The sequence below is a fragment of the Cyprinodon tularosa genome, unplaced genomic scaffold, assembly GCF_016077235.1.
Source record: "Cyprinodon tularosa strain WSP-4 unplaced genomic scaffold, ASM1607723v1 ctg21, whole genome shotgun sequence".
NCBI lineage: Eukaryota > Metazoa > Chordata > Actinopteri > Cyprinodontiformes > Cyprinodontidae > Cyprinodon > Cyprinodon tularosa.
Window position 1 is genome coordinate 2401565 of NW_024038778.1, and position 16983 is coordinate 2418547.

Here is a 16983-nt window from a genome sequence, read left to right on the forward strand (position 1 = left end):
TACCTCTTCAGTCTCTATTGAAATGCTTTCATAGGGTAAAGCTGAATCACAGTCTGGGATGTAGTCTTGGCAGTAGGTTTCTGCTGCTCGGGGATCATCGACTAGAAGCAGTTGCTGGATTTGTCCCTATTCAAAAGCAAAAAGACACATAAGAAAACCCTAAACAATCAGGAATGCAGACAAACTATTGCCTGCAGGTGTCACAAATATTCCTCATTTAACAGCATGGTATTAATAAAATAAATGACCAAGCACACACAGATGTCTGTCATGTCTTTATCTTTAAATGTGTTCAAATAGTCAGATCAAAGTGGCTCAACATGCTGCTTTTATTGTTGCTCTGCAGTTAATCGTCTCCAGAGCTTCAGTCTCTGGAGGTCCCAGTGCATTTCTTCCACAAAACAATCTATTCCTCTGTCTGTTTTACATGTGCATATACATAAGCAGTCCGAACAAAATGCAGCAAGGAGCTGCATGGATGACCAGATGTCCCATTCCACACGATTCAAGGTCACAGTCTGCACCTGATGTCTGTCAAAATAACCTCAGGGTGCAATCAACAAGCCAGAACCAACTCATAAACATCCAGAGGGATGTAAGCAGCAAAGTGTTCTTGCAGGTTGGGCTGTGTTCATGAGGTACTTAGAGATGAGCTAAAAAAGTAAATATTCACATTGAGATGTTACTCCAGAACTCTGGCATGTAAAGGTTGTGGAAGCTAAGAAAGTTGCATTTCATTCTTATAACCACTGGAGGGTGTTATAGAGGGATAATCCTTTTTTATATGACAAATCAATTAATAATGCAGTTGCAACTAGAGATACTTTCTAGGGACCCTTTGAATGCTTATCTTCATAGAGGACAAAGATAAAATATAAAATATTCATATTCACATAAAATATTCAAACGGCCAAAAGGAGCCCTAAGAATAACTTTCTCTACTAAATGATTTGTATCACAAAGTACGTTTTAAAGAATAAGATAAGCAGATACATAGACCTACTTATTTAGACGATCATCTTCTACTATATTATTTGCCACTTCGTCAGTAAAGAGTTCTTTAACACTGTTAGATGTACATCTGACTGTTTGGTATTTTGTCATTTTCATAGATTCAACTAAAATCAAAGGAACAAAGTTCCATTGTGATAGCAGGCCAATAACATTTGCAAAGTTGTCTGTTATGTACAGATTGAAAAATAGTTTATCCACAGACTGTATCAGCCCTTTAATGCCTTAATAATATTGAAGTTAGTGTTATGTGATGTAACAAACAAAAAACCTAAAGAATAAACCTAAAGAATTATGAAAACATAAAAAGAAGGTCTGGGTCCTTGGAAAAACAATCAATTTGAAATAACTTCAAACAATATCAGTGTTAATAAGTCTCATGGCTTAGTCTCATGGGATAGTGTGAAATAGTGTTTTTTTATTATTATTATTAATAAAGTACAAAATATTATGACTTACTTAGAGACTTAGACAACTTTTATGGTCATTTTGTATACACAGAGTATATACAAAACGAAATTTCGTCTTGTAAAGCTTTTCATAACATTTCCATTCCATAAAGTGCAGCATAGATCAAATGTAAACAGTGTTAGAGAAAAAACATGGTGCAAAAAACACATCGATATGGAAGTTCAGAGCATTAAATACAAATGGTGCAATTTTGAAGTGTTTTGGTCTGTCAGTGTGATGCAGACATGCAGATTAAATCAAGATTACATTAAAAACAGAAGAAATAGTTAAGAGTTCCATCACTTGGAGCAGTTCCTAGCCGTAGGAAGCCACATCTGCAATGATGCACCTCAATGAACACAGCAAACTCAAAGTCTAATGTGGTTTAGGGACCCTACTAGAATGCCTCCAGGGTCCATATTTGGGAGTTTTTTTGGCAGATTTCCCTGGAAGGCAGCCAGAGCCTAGATTAGATCTAGCTGGATCAACTATATATTTCTTCTGGTCTGGGAATACCTTGGGATTTCCTGGAATTAGCTGAAATGTGCCATTATCAAGATACATTTCCACAATATGTGAGTCAGATTGGTCAAAAGTGAGGTCTAATTTAGTCCTCTAAAAGTAGAAGAAAACTGCTAACCTCAGCATCAACTGGATTCAAACAAACTGCAGGATAGCATGCTGAGTACACATACATAATTCAGTTAAATTAGATAAATGCTTAGAATGGTTCATGATCTTTCACTGTTACCATTTTTATTTTCAGTTATCCTTTTTTTTCTGACTTTTTCTGATTAAAGTTCAATCTAAGATTTACTTAGTAATTTACCCTTGTATTCAACCTTTATGTCTTTGTAAGATGCTTTCCAGTGTTTCTGTGTTTCTCAGAACAGCTCCTGTTTTTATAAAGCTCTCTCATCCTCAGCTCCCTGCCTTAACCTTCTGCTCATCTGTTTCTCATACGTATATGATTATTCACACCTGCTCTCCATGCCTCCTCTCCTCACTCTTCACTGTGTATAAGCTGCCTGGTTTTCTCTTTTCATTGATGGTTTAGTCTGTCTCTATCTTTGTCATTACCATTTATTTTGTCTATGCCCAATGCCCAGTACCTTCTATTTAACTGAAACCCTTTTTTATTATCAACTTCTTTATGTATTCACCTCACCTCTTCCTATTATCGTCTGAATTTGGATCCTGTTACAAACCAAAGACGATAGAATGGCGAAGTAATGGTCAACTTTTATGTGGGACTAAGATCATGATTTATTGACCACAAGCAGTTGAAGTTTACCACAAGGTGTTCTGGTCATATGAAACTAGAATGTAGCTTTTGGCTAAATACATGTCACCTTGAATACTACAATTAAACATGCTGATGCTAACATCATGTTGCAGGGATAGTTAACCTGCTCACTATTGACAGGGACATGGATAAGGACATGGATCAATACAGGAAGAAAAAGGTTAGACAATGCAAAATCCTTATGGTATAGAGGGAGTTCACCTTTAGCAGTATAGCAACCCTAAACGTACAGCAACGTCTACAAATACGTGTTTTAAATGTGGTAGAATGGCTTAGTCAAAGTCTAGTCCTAAATCGCATTTCAAAGGTCTATATCTTGTTCAGAGATACTCTCCCTCCAGTCTGAATTCTTCATAGTTGCACTGTACAAGATCACTTCAGAACTCAATCTTCTGAAAGTGCAAAACTGTTACCCCAAATATTTGTAACCCATATCCATGTAGCCCGTAGTGTGACGTACCAAAAGATACATAGAAAGACTGGCTAATTAGCCCATCTTTACTGTCAAGATTATTATTTGCAACAGAACTTTAAAAGTTGTGCATCATTTTCCTCTTACTACACAATTATGCACCACATATTATATACAATCAAGTAAAACATTACAAATACATGGGATGATTCAAAAGAACAAGTAGTTTTGCAACATTGTCTTTTTATATTTTAACATATATCTATAATTGTAAACTATTTGATTTATTAATTAATGGTAAGGCTCACCTCAAAAACCTCCTCATCCAGCAGACGGGTTCCAAACACAGTAACTCCATCAGTGCTGACATGGGGATCAGGACCTCTGAGCAGGTCCAGAGTCTCCACTTTCTCACAGTCTAGGTAGAGGGTTACTGACTGGCCCTCCACGCTGTATGCGATTCTGTGCCACCTGGGAGCAAAGGAGAAAAGGAACTCCATCTGTCTTACATTTTGCATGCAAAAAATATTGTATGTATTGTTTTTTTTAATTAGTTAAAAAGCTCTGTGTTGAACAAAGAAATGCAACAAAAAGTGTGCTTGTAGATGCCCGTGTAGTTACCCACTTGCCATCAGCCACATTAATCTTTCTGAAGGTGGGGTAAAGTTCTGGAGTCGGCTGACCCTCATGATCTTCATACAGGAAAACAGGAGAGCGAGCAAGCTCTAAACCCAACTGCTGTGTTCCCTGAGGAATACCAGAAACAGAAAGGTTCAAGGAAATACATTTTTTTTTTTTTGTCATACCAGATTAATACTTTGCATGGGCACGGAAAAGCTGCTCTTTTTCTTTTTACATTGAATTGTTTATAAAAGTTGTTCTTTATATCTAATACACTAAATCATTATTGTAAAAACTCCACCAATTCAAACTAAAATCTTTAAAACTAACTATACTACAGTGTGAATTGAGCATATGTATTTTCCAGTATATACCTGGGTGTCATACAAGGAGAGAAGAAAGACTTGTGATCCTTTTACAGCTTTAACTGTCGTCATGAGTGAGAAATTTACAGGAAAGGCTAAATCTGGAGGATGGGTGGGTGAGAGAAAAGGAAAAAAAAGCAATTATGAAACTGGTTTAACTTTTTCAACACTAAATAAACCACATGGAGTTTTATCAAAACTAAACCTGGAAAGAGTTGCTTGGTGGGAGCGCTCAGCTGGATCTTCTTATTGATCTTAAACGAGAGGTCGGTCTCCTCTCGTCCTTTCCTGCTGGTGCACAGTCCTGCTTCCAAGGACACGCCCTCCATGTTCTCCGAAAACTCCAGAGTCTTTATGAGGTCAATAGGATTAGCTACAAGGATAGGTAACACAACATTACTGTAATGCAATGGCATTTGCAGGTTTTATTATAACCTTATTTTAAGATTAATCAAACCTGAGGAGGCATAAAATTAAAACTGCTTTTAGCAAAACATCTAAATCTGCCATGTGCATGACTTTGGGAGCTTATTCTGGAGTCAGTTTTGTATCTATAACAAACACTGCTTCAGTTTTTGATTATATAGAAAATAATCAGCACTACAGTGTCAGTGGTTCTTATGCCAAGCAATGTCCAAAGATAGCAACCAAAAACAAGAATACACACAAGTAACTCAAATGAAAATACTTCTGTTGTTCCAAAAGGAACTTATTGTCTGGGTTTCATGGTGTTGCTATTGTTTAAAGAACACATTGGTATAAAAAAAAATACCCACTGTGACAGAGGAAACTAACAAAACTTCAAGTTTTCCACAGACACTTTAATGGTAATGTATCAACATCAGTCAGTTGTGCTATTGCTTAGGATGTTTAAGCACTCAAATTCACAGGAGAGAGCGAGTTTAGCACAGGTTTCATTTAATATACTGAAGGGTACGTAATATAGAAATGTACGTGGTATATCAATTTTCTTGTTAAACAATAACTTTAGTCACTGAAAGCATTTAGGTTTAATTAGTTTTTTTAGTCATTTTTTAACAATAGATTACATAAAAATGAATGAAAAATAATTTAATAAAAAAAAATTTGATTATATTATAAAAAATAGATATTATTAAAATAAAAAAATCAGTTATCAATATAATTAGCTTCCTCTAAAAATTTTAACTTGTAACTTAGCCATGGCCTCAGCTTCTTGACAACTTAATCTCACTTTTGTCTGTGCCTGTCTTGTTAGATCTCACTGCTGCATTTGATGCAGTTTATCACAATACTCTTACAGAAAGGCTCAGAGGTGATGTGGGAATTAAGAAGACAAAAATAGCCTAACACTAGTTTTCCCCCAGTTGTTAAAAACAGCAATAATCAAACCAAAAGAGAGGCTTGGACAAATTGGTCCTGCAAAACTACAGGCCCACCTCAAACCAAGATTATTGAAAAAGTTGGTTTCAACAGTTAAATGCCTTCATAAAAATCAGCAGCTGCTTTGATGTCTATCAATCAGGTTTCCGTGCCAACCACAGTACAGAGACTGCCCTGGTTAAGGTGTTCAATGACATACGTATAAATGCAGACTGTGGAAGAACAGCAGTGCTGGTATTACTGGACCTCAGTGCAGCGTTTGATACTGTTTATCAATTGATTCTATTAGAGCATCTGGAAAACTGGTTTGGCCTATGTGGTGCCACGCTGGATTGGTTTAAATACTACCTGAAGAACAGAGATTTCTATGTGTCAGTAGGGAACTGTAAATCAGAGACCAGAAAAAACACATGCGGGGTTCCTCAAGGCTCCATTCTGGGGCCCCTCCTATTCAACATCTATATGTTCACCTTAGTTGAGATTATAGCGAACAACAAGATCAGTTAGCATAACTATGCAAATGACAAGCAGCTTTGATCTTAATATCACCATTAAATGCAAAACCATTGGAGCATTGGTTAGATGCTTGGAACAGATTAATATGTGAATGTGCCATAATTGTCTCCAACTGAATACACAATGATGGAAAAATGTATTTGATTGATCATTGTTCGTTAGTAGAATCCATTTCTGAAACAGCATCCTCGAAAAAGGTCCAACAGGCAGCTGCAGCTGATCCAAAAGGAAGCTGCCGGTGTTCTCACTAGAACTAACATCCGCCCAGTTCTGAAGTCCTTACACTGGCTACCTGTAGCTCAGATAATTGACTTTAAATTCCTTCTGTTATTCTATAAATCACTGAATGGATCAGAACCTCAGTACATAACAGATTTGTTACCAGTCTATCAACTTCCCAGATCACTTAGGTCTTCTAGTTCAAGCATACTAGTACACCTAGAACTAAAACCAAACATGGAGAAGCAACATTAAGTTCCTATGCTCCAATTATGTGGAACAAATTCAAATAAGACTTTAAAAGTCCCGAAAGCCTGAGTTCCTTAAGTTAAAAACCCATTTGTTTAGAACCAACTTTGAGTGTTGAAGGTAAAATGGGAACTAAGGTATAATTAATTTAAGGTTGTGATCCAACTGTTTTATTTGCTTTATTACCTGCTTTTATCAGGTTTTTTCATTTTTATAATCACCTTAATAATCACGTCAAGCTTACATACAAGATTTGATAGTTCATTTTTCGCTTCTAACACAGCACCTCAATGTCAATTATCAGTTTTACTAGTGGTTCTTAGAATTTTTAAAAGTAGGTTCAGCTTTTCTATGTTCGTTTTGTCTACTTGTTGCGTTTACCCCCCTGTAGGCCCCCGTGAGCAAAAGGATGCTTCAACTGAGCTTGGCTCTGCTAGAGGTTTCTGCTATCGAAACTGAGTTTTTCTTCTCTACAGTTGTTGAATACATGTTCAGTGTAACGGACAGTGATGGGACTAACGGCGTTGAAAGTAACGCCGTTACTAACGCCGTTACCTTGTTTTATTAACGAGTAATCTAACTAATTACTTTGACTATAACTATAACGCAGTTACCATTGCAGACACCCCGTTACTGCGCGTTACTCAGGTCGCACAATGAACCTTTTTTCATGATGGGACTCGTGCGCAGCTGCGTGAAGCTGACACCCCACCCACGTCAAAAAACTGTGCAAATAGACTGAATGGTTAGTGCAACGTTAGTGCAGATTTGTGCAGAAAAAAACTATTGTTTGTGCAACTTTTGTTTAAGAGATATTAAAGATTATTTTTTAGGTCATCCAGAGGTGTGCGCCTTGTCATGAGAGAGGGGAGGATGAGAATGGCTGATGTATAGGGAGATTCCGTCTGTCAGTTGGGTAGGTGGGTGTTTCTGCTGGCGGGTGTTAACGTACAGCACACTCAGAGAGATGGAGAGTGAGGAGGATCCAGCAGCAAACAGCGTTTTCCACATGGAAATACCGGTGTCACGTCGAGCTGCGTTTCCCCATCACATACGGTTTCCTCTGCATCTCCGCACAGTGCAGGCGGCACGATTCACCGCGCAAGCGACAGGAAATGCGCATGCTTGCTAAAGGCGCGCAACAGTCGCCCTGTGCTCGCGCCACAGGAGAACTATGGAGAGCGTGAACGATCAAATGAAAGGGAGAAATATGGATGGATGGATGGATGGATGGATGGATGGATGGATGGATGGATGGATGGATGGATGGATGGATGGATGGATGGATGGATGGATGGATGGATGGATGGATGGATGGATGGATGGATGGATGGATGGATGGATGGATGGATGGATACTCTGCCTTTTCAACCTACTGTATTTTTTATTTTAAACATTATTTGATGGCCTTTGTGGCAGGGATGGAGATCCATATTTTATGTCACACGCAGAGTATACATCTAGATAGATAGATGGATAGATAGATGTTGCAGTATATATAACAACCCAAACACACAGGATTTCAGAATTAGACATCCCCAGTTATTAATTTCACAAGATGTAATTTACGTTGAGTTGCAATAAATGGAAGAATGTGAGGAGGGTGGTGAGGACAGCGGAAGGAATCATTGGGGCTCCTCTTCCCTCCATTAAGGACATTTCATCACAGCGCTGTGTGTCCCGAGCCCGTAATATCATCAAAGACCCCTCACACCCCCACCATGGACTGTTCTCCCTGCTGCCCTCTGGAAAGAGGTTCCGCAGCATCCGCTGCAGATCCACCAGGTTGTGCAACAGCTTCTTCCCCACTGCCATCAGACTGTTGAACCTTTGATCCACAATCCGAACTCTGCACCTATTGCACATTATCGGGCATCAAATGCTGCTGAACTTTTAACTTTTAGCCCTTTAAATTGTTCATCTCATTGTATTTTTCAATAACGCATTTTTTGCACAAATGCCATTTTGCACTGAACCACTGCAACTTGCACACTGTCTCTTATCCTCTGCACTGTTCACACTTTGACCACTGCTGCACTTTTTGTATTTTTCTATAACTCGTGCCATTGTGAAATATCAATGCAACGTTCATAAGCTGTATGTAACGCAATTTCGTTCTGTATGCACCCTGTGCATACAAAATGACAAATAAAGAAGTCTAAGTCTAAGTCTAAGTCTAAATGCTAAACTCTCTGCAGGTTCTTGTCTTTGTCATCCACTCTATTCAGCTGGCTTTGGAAACACACCGCGAGAAGGTGGGGGCTGGGTGGTGAGGGTTACGGGGGCGAGAAACGCAAAAGTAACGCAATAGTTACTTTTACTAGTAACTAGTTACTTTTATTGTGGAGTAACTCAGTTAGTAACTCAGTTACTTTTTGGGAGAAGTAACTAGTAACTATAACTAATTACTTTTTCAAAGTAACGTGCCCAACACTGGTAACGGATTCCTGCAATCAACTACACAATGCAAACAAATGTCTACTATCACTACATACACATCCAGGAGGTGCGAATCCTGCATACTCAGTGGCTCAATGTAATTAGTGGTTTTATTTAAATAGAAAACTTTTATCCAATCTGTCTGCATGTCTTAATGAAACTCTCTCAATCGTGTGTCTTGAGATGACATGTTGTGAATTGGCACTTTAAAACAGAACTGACAACACCTTGCTGAAAATGTTTAAATGATTCCCAAAGCACTTGATTCCCAAACACTTACTGTTGAAAACTTCCAAAAGTGACTGTACTAATTCACCAGAATAAATACATTTTAACAGAGACTCGTGGTTAAACTAAGTAAAATATGAACAAGGACATATAAAATATATATATAAAAAACAGATGTGTATAACAGTGTGCCTTCTTTAGTCTAAATTTGACCACAAATCCACAACATGTGCAAATATTCAAATATGAACTCTGCTTAGGTAGGCTTAACAAAGTAAAGATGAGGCATGAAAAAAGGCTTTGAAAGGAGGGGGGGGGGGGTTCTACGATATATTCAAAGTGTAGAGAGATTGGAATGGAGAGGGGAGATAGAAGAAATAATAGATACCATGAGTTAAGAGGACATGCCTCTACTGGAGCGGCTTCTTCTTTAGAGACTTACGTAATCCCTCCATTTCCATATGCTGCACACCTTTAGAAACACATAGACTCCTGTGCATGTGTAGGCACACCTCAAGCTGGAAAGTTGTCAAGATCTTCATGCCAGATGCAGTCATTGCCAATTAAGTTTATCGGTCTGTTCATCCATGTGTCTGCTTGTCTGTCAGCTTGTAACTGTGTCTATCATCGGCCTGGCATCAGGTCATTAGCACATATGATTAACGCAATCACATTTTGGCTCTGATTCATGCACCGATATGGACAAATATATGTTACTCTTTTAATTATTTGCCCAGATATGTTTTTACATGTTTCTGCTTCCTTTGATTACTTTAACTGCCACATTAAGAGTTTTTATTGTTATTATTTCCTACAACATACATTGTAATCAATAATGTATTTATACCTGTTTAAGTGTTTTTATATGCAGGCGTTGCTTGACATGTAATAGAAAAAAAATAACCCAAATTGATCTGAAAATCTAATTATATCTGACCTAATTCTCTTTGTTGAAAAGCTGGAAAAGCACTGCCTTGTGAATTGCACCTCAATTTTTCCTTGTTTTGAATCAACAGAACATAAAGTGCCTGACAAATCCTTCATCTTTTACACATTTGGTAATAATACACCTACGCAATTCAATGTATTTGCATGACTCTGAGATGAGAGACTAACAAAAAGAACTGCATAACTGAAGTGAAAAAAGGTTCAATGTAAGAAATCAGAAAGTTTGACTTAAATTGTACTACTTTTAGCAATATCCCAGGATTTCAAATTACTCTGGAGTTCTGTTAAGTCCATGGTCCAAAGAATTGAAAGAGTATGTGTCAAGTTATGTTGAAGTTTGTAGAGGACCCGCAATCAAATATGGAGGCAGAGGTGGGGTCTTGCAGATTTGATCAGGGTGGTGGCAACAGAAGCATAGAAATAACCAACCAGGTAACAGAGGCACCAGAACAAAGGTAACACAAAGTTTAAGGAGGAAATGAAGATGATCCAGCAAAGACTAACTGCAGGGGTGGAGTATATATCCCAAACAGAACAACGAATGGAGTAATTTACTAATTAGGAGCAGGTGTGGACAGAAGAAGCTAGAAGGGAGCAAAGTGTAAAGGAGAGAGGGGCTAGGAGGAACAGAGAGTAACCAGGGAATACAACAGTGCTTAAATATAAGGAACGGAAAGAACTCAAATAAAGCTAAAGGGGAGTTAAACTAATGACTAGAAAATACAGAATAACCAACACTGCATGAAAAGTGGGATTTTCGTCAATATGCGGCACTGTAGATTGTCTTGGAACTTCAGGTTAGCGGCAGTTTACGGCAATTTGCAGGCTTTGCCGAAAACTCCCGTAAATTGTCAGAAATTGACGTGGACTTTCTTAGGCAGTGTTCCCCTCATGCCTCCCCCCCATGGAATTCTAGGGGAGGCTTTAACATGTAAATGAACATGCTGTGAGCTATACAAATGCAAATCAGGGTTGCAGGGGGGGTTTTACTCCAAGGGACATTTTTCTAAAAGGTAAGAAAATCTCTGATACAAAGAGATCAGGCTCAGTATAGCCTCTTACATTTTAGCTTGAATTGATTTATTTAAAGTATAAAGACCAAAACAGATCTTTAGCTGACAGAGCAATACATTTAGAGCAGTAATTATTAAAAAAAAAATTGCATTTAAGATAAAAAAATAAAATGTTGTCTGTCAATATGCTCAATTCACAATTACTTAAGTGAAAAGGTTTCAAGAAATGAGTCTGAGATGATTCACTTTATAACATGGCGCATTATCCTGTTGGAAGTAGCCATCAGATGATTGGTACACTGTGGTCATAAGGTCCGGCTAGGTCAAGATCCGCAATTGCAATCGCACCAAACAGGAAAAAGAACATCGACAAATTCCGGTTCGTCAAATTAAAATATAGCAGCAACAGATCGGTGACGAGAAATTATAGCACAATTTTTATATAAAAAAAAAAAAAAACTAACACCGTTTATTTAAATGATTGGATCCAAACTATTGGTTATTCACCAACCAGGAAGCAGATTTCTCATCTCCATCAAAATATTTATTTTATACTGAGGGACTTAAACTTTAATCAAATCCATTCAAAAGAAACTTCTTATTACAGGAATGAAAAGAGATGCTGAGTTTGGGAGTAGCGAACAAGTTCATTCAAAAAAAGCAGTTTTGAATTATCCTTATCCCCGTTACAAAAATCTACAAATATATATATATATATTTGGGCAGAAACTGAACATATGCTGGATGATGGTGGGATTTTTTTAATATGTCATATTAAATTAAGCGCTCACAGGGTTCATACAGGAATGAGTGACTCTAATTTAATGCTATTTTAATGTTATTAGAAATGATTTTAATGCCATCAACAAGAACCATGTACACAAGTTATTAGTGTACATGAAATATGAAGGAGCTGGAAGCACAGTTCCATGACTCCTGTATGTATGTAAACACACACACACAAATATATACGTATATATATATATCCTCTAGCTTTTTCTCCGCCTGGAGCGATATAATATATCTGACGAAATTGTTTTTATAAGCATTTTTTATTAAAGAATTATAAATACTTCGATAAACATATTTAAATAATTTTAGTGCCAATTAAGGCCTTGATTTAAAAAAAAAAATGAATGAATTTTGTATTATTTTTATTGATCCGCGGAAACCCTGGTTAATCTCGCGCATGCTCTCTACAGCGGAGGATGTATGCAATATGCTTTTCAAATAAAAAACAAAATCCTACTTTAAATATCAAAATGTACGGTTACCTGCTGGAACAAGTGAAAGTAGTGAGATATTTAGGTGTGTGGATGGACTATAAATTAAGTTTTGGAGTTCATATTCAGAAATTAATAGAAAAATGCAAAAAAGGAATAAATGTGTTAAGATGCTTGTCAGGAGCTGATTGGGGAGCAAGCTGTCAGTCTTTGAAGATAATTTATTATGCAGTGATTAGGTCAAACATAGATTATGGTAGTATAGTTTATAGCTCTGTGAATAAAACCTTACTTAATAAGATAGAAGTTATACAAAATCAGGCTTTACGTATTTAGCATTTAGAACATTTAGATCATCTCCAGTAGTATCATTACTAGTTGAATTGGGAGAAATGCCACTTGAACAACGAAGGACTCAACTGAGAATGAGATATTGGGCTAGTGTAAAAGGACATAAAGAAAATCATCCAGGCAGACTTCTTCTGAAAGATTGTTGGGAATATGAATATAACGAAATAATAATTTGAAAGATTATGTAATAACCCCAACTGTTCCAATACTGGCAATTCCCCCTTGGATGTTTTCTACACCAGTGATCGATTTACAAATACAAAAAATAATGAATAAACGGGGGAAAAATACACCAACTGATATCATAGTACAACAACATTTAAGTAAAGAATATTATTCAGTTCTACAGGTATATACAGATGGGTCTAAGGAGCCAGAGTCTGGAAGAACAGCAGCAGCAGTATACATTCCGACATTCAAAATAAAAATTGCAAAAAGAATATCTAATCATGTGTCAGTATTTACAACTGAAGTATTAGCTATCATATTAGCACTACAGTGGATCGAAGACGTTCAACCACTAAGAACTGTAATATGTACCGACTCAATGGCTACGCTAAATAGTCTTCTAAGTGGAAAATCTGAAACTAGGCAAGATTTAATATTTGAAGTATTGCGAAGTCTATTTAGAATAAGGCAGTTAAAAATACTAGTATACTTTCTCTGGGTGCCAGCACATGTGGGTGTAGATGGAAATGAGAAAGCGGACAAGCTAGCAAAGAAAGCATTAAATCATCAGCAAATAGAAATGAATGTATTTTTAAGTAAATCAGAAATGAAAACATTGTTTACAATTGAAACTCGAAAGAAATGGCAAACAATATGGAATAATGAGTCAAAAGGAAGACATTTGTATCAGATTCAAAAGTTTATTGGAAAGGAGAGGAAAAGATATGGAAATAGGAAAAAAGATATAATTATTTCAAGGCTAAGAATAGGTCACACAGCATTAAACTACAGTCTTTTTAAAATAGGGAAACATGAAACAGGAAATTGTGACAAATGCGGAGATCCAGAAACAGTACAACATATTATTTTTGAGTGTACTGCGTATGTAAGGGAGAGAATGAAGTTCATGCAAGAGTTGAGAAAAATAGGGATTAATGGGAATTCAATAAAAGCATTGTTAGGAAACGAGATAAGACAAACAAGAGTTAATGAAATATTATTCAAATATCTAAAAGATACAGGAACAATTAATAGGATTTATTTATAGGATTCTTTTTTTTTTTTTTTTTTTTTGGGTATAGTGCAGTCTTCCAAAATTGTGCACTCCACACTCCAGATCAGTAGGTGGCGGAAATGCACCTTTTACTTTGGCCTGCCAATCCGCCATAAAACTACAGAAGAAGAAGAAGAAGGAAGAAGAAGAAGGATGTATGCTTTGCTTTGTGCAGGCGGTCTGGAGCAGAGTATGTGGGATTTCGGGGTAAAACTCCTCTTTGACGCGATGGCGACTCTGCATCGAACAAGACGAACTCAAAGAAGAGAAGCTAGCGGTAAATATATGTTCGATTACTGCCTGCTAAGCTAAAAGCAGCCTAGCCTAAGCTACGGCTAATAGCAGCCTAGCCTAAAGCTACGGCTAATAGCAGCCTAGCCTAAAGCTACGGCTAATAGCAGCCTAGCCTAAAGCTACGGCTAATAACAGCCTAGCCTAAAGCTACGGCTAATAGTAGCCTTGCAAGAACAAGCTTTATTAAAGTGTATTTTTTGTGATTCACAGGAAGCAGTACGCCGTCTTCACAACTCGGAGAATAATTGCAGGCGCTATGAACCGGAGCAAGGGTAAGATTTAAAGAATATGCTTTCATTCTGCGGTAAAAGGCAATGGATACGGATGGATACCGATCATAGCTGTACATTTTGTTTTCACAGACCTCCTATTTGCTCGGAGCCATATCAGCAAGTCCAGATTTGCACGATGTTGATAAAGACGACATTGTGTGTAAGTGACTTGTTTTAATGTTTTCTCCTTCCTTGTTACTGTGACTTGCGTTTGATTTTTTATTCATACCACTCTCATTTAATTGTTTTCCAGCTGCCTGTAAGACGTATTTTGAGACGGTACGCAGGAGCTTCAGATATACGCAGCAAGCCAACACGTTGCGTGCGGAGGCTGCCAAGCAATCTGCTCGGAGTCGGGCCAGAAGAAAGAGGGTAAGACTTTATTTGGTGACTATTTTTCAGGTGCATTGATAGATGTGTTGTGTCCATACGCAGTGCGCTGATTCATTGTTTTTTTTTTCAGCTGCTGAAAGCGAGGCAGAGTGTGCTAGCAGATGAGGAAGTGGAACTCTGGAAGTCCGCCACCGTCGGCCTCATGTCTGACGAAGAAGATGGCGTCGTTGGCGGTGTCTCTGGGTGGATTGTACGGTCGCCGCCATTTCGTAGGCCGGATCTCACTGAACTCAGTTAAGCTGCAGTCCCGGTTAGAAGCGATGCCGAAGTACAGGGCCACGCACAGTAGGCGTCTGCACATCGGACCTGCCTCGGAGGGAATGCTGCCAGTTACCTCCAACCCCGAGGAGGCAAACGGACCGTTCACGGACTTGTAATTTTTAGATACGCATGTGTTTGGATACGCGTTATATATAGTTGTGTGTGTTTTAATAAAGCTCTTTCTTTGCATAAACAGCTTCCTGGCAAATGTTCATTTCCTGTATAAATTCATTCATGTCCTTGATGGTAGCCTAATAATTGTGTAGTAGTGTAGGATAACATAAATACACAGCATATGAATGAATAAATATATGAATGAATAAATATATATGAATGAATAAATATATATATATAGGCTATATATATATATGTAAATTTATATGTAAATATATATATATGCCAACCAATCACGAGCGACTTTACTTGTTTAAAAGAAGTGGTTCCGTCCAATACTCAGTAAGAAAATTAAAGCGTGGCGTGGCCACGTGTGGTTTTGCTGCCAATCACGAGCGATTTCACTTGTTTGAGAATAGTGGTTTCAGCCAATACTGAGTAGGTTATTCAAGCCAGACCTGGCCAGCCGCGCGGGTTTGCTGCGTTCATATGCTAATTAGGGCCATTAGTACAGCTGATCGCTCTCCACATACGTCAGAGTCCGTTTCCGACAATTTGTGGCACGACAAACGCGGACAAGCACGGGTTGCAAATTGTCGGAAACTGACGAAAATCAGGGAGATCTGCGGGAGTTTACGGGAGTTTATGGGGACGAAAATCTCACTTTTCATGCAGTGCAAGGGGAAAATAGAGGATAGGGGAAGGGACTGCAGATAACTTAAAATAACGATGATGCCATGGGAAAGATAATCTAAAGACAACTGTAAACAATTAATGGCAAAATGAAACTAGAGGAAAGAAAAAGGCTGAATTGGAAATAACTGAATAACCACCAAAAAGAATAATTAAACTAAGAAGTAATTTGAACAGAACCAAAAAAAACTGGGGCAGAAGATCATGACAGTATGGTCCAAATAAGCAACTTCCAAGCTATTCACCTAAATCTATCCTCCTAAATCAGAGGTTTGCACCATTTACGAACATTTTGCCATAAATAAAATACAACTCATTTAGAGCTAAAAAAATATGAACTTACATTTTAATTTAATATTAATTTCTGGAAAATATCTACTACAGGAAATAAAATGCAAAGAAAGAATATAGCCTTTGCAAAAAAAAAGAGAGAACGGATAAAATTGTTCTAAAAAAAAGGTTTGATCCTGCAAAATAAACTAGACTTGAGCAGCAGGACAACAACTCTATTTAAAGCCTACACCATTTCATCAAATTAAAATGATGTAAAAGTGCTTTTCAAATATACTCGCTATCAAAACTTACTGCTTGAGCAGTTAAAAAAAATCTGTCTCTGTTCATAAAAACCTTGTATAAACATACTAATATGAACTAGAACCAGTGCTTGAAATGAAAGGTGATTCAACAAAGTAGCCTATTTATTCATGGTAAATCAATATTTAAATTTTATATAAGGAATCAAACATTTCAGACTTCTGTTTGCAAACAATTCCTAAATCATTTTTCTCATATCCAGATTTTGCTCTCCTTTATTGCATAAAATCCTTAATTTTTCTTAGATGCCCTTACACTTTTGAAAAAGCTATAACTTGTCTTAACAGTAGATCCTGTCATGCACACATGCCAGAAACACTGCATCAAATTTCCTCAGTTCTTCACTCATACATACCGCAATGTGAACTGCTGCACCGACATCTGAATACACCAGAAGACAAGACTAGACATGACACCTTTTTTCTTC

At 37.5% G+C, this 16983-nt stretch overlaps 1 protein-coding gene across 1 annotated transcript in view; it reads right to left on the reverse strand.

Annotated features, from left to right (window-relative positions):
- LOC119783684 (collagen alpha-1(XI) chain-like) overlaps positions 1–16983 on the reverse strand; it is a 74029-nt gene that overhangs the window by 42575 nt on the left and 14471 nt on the right. Inside the window, exons 2-6 of the mRNA XM_038285313.1 lie at positions 4371–4538; positions 4175–4266; positions 3805–3926; positions 3488–3650; positions 4–126 (exon numbers count right to left, since the gene is read on the reverse strand). Coding sequence (XP_038141241.1) covers positions 4–126; positions 3488–3650; positions 3805–3926; positions 4175–4266; positions 4371–4538 — 668 coding nt within the window. The remainder of the gene's footprint in view (positions 1–3; positions 127–3487; positions 3651–3804; positions 3927–4174; positions 4267–4370; positions 4539–16983) is intronic.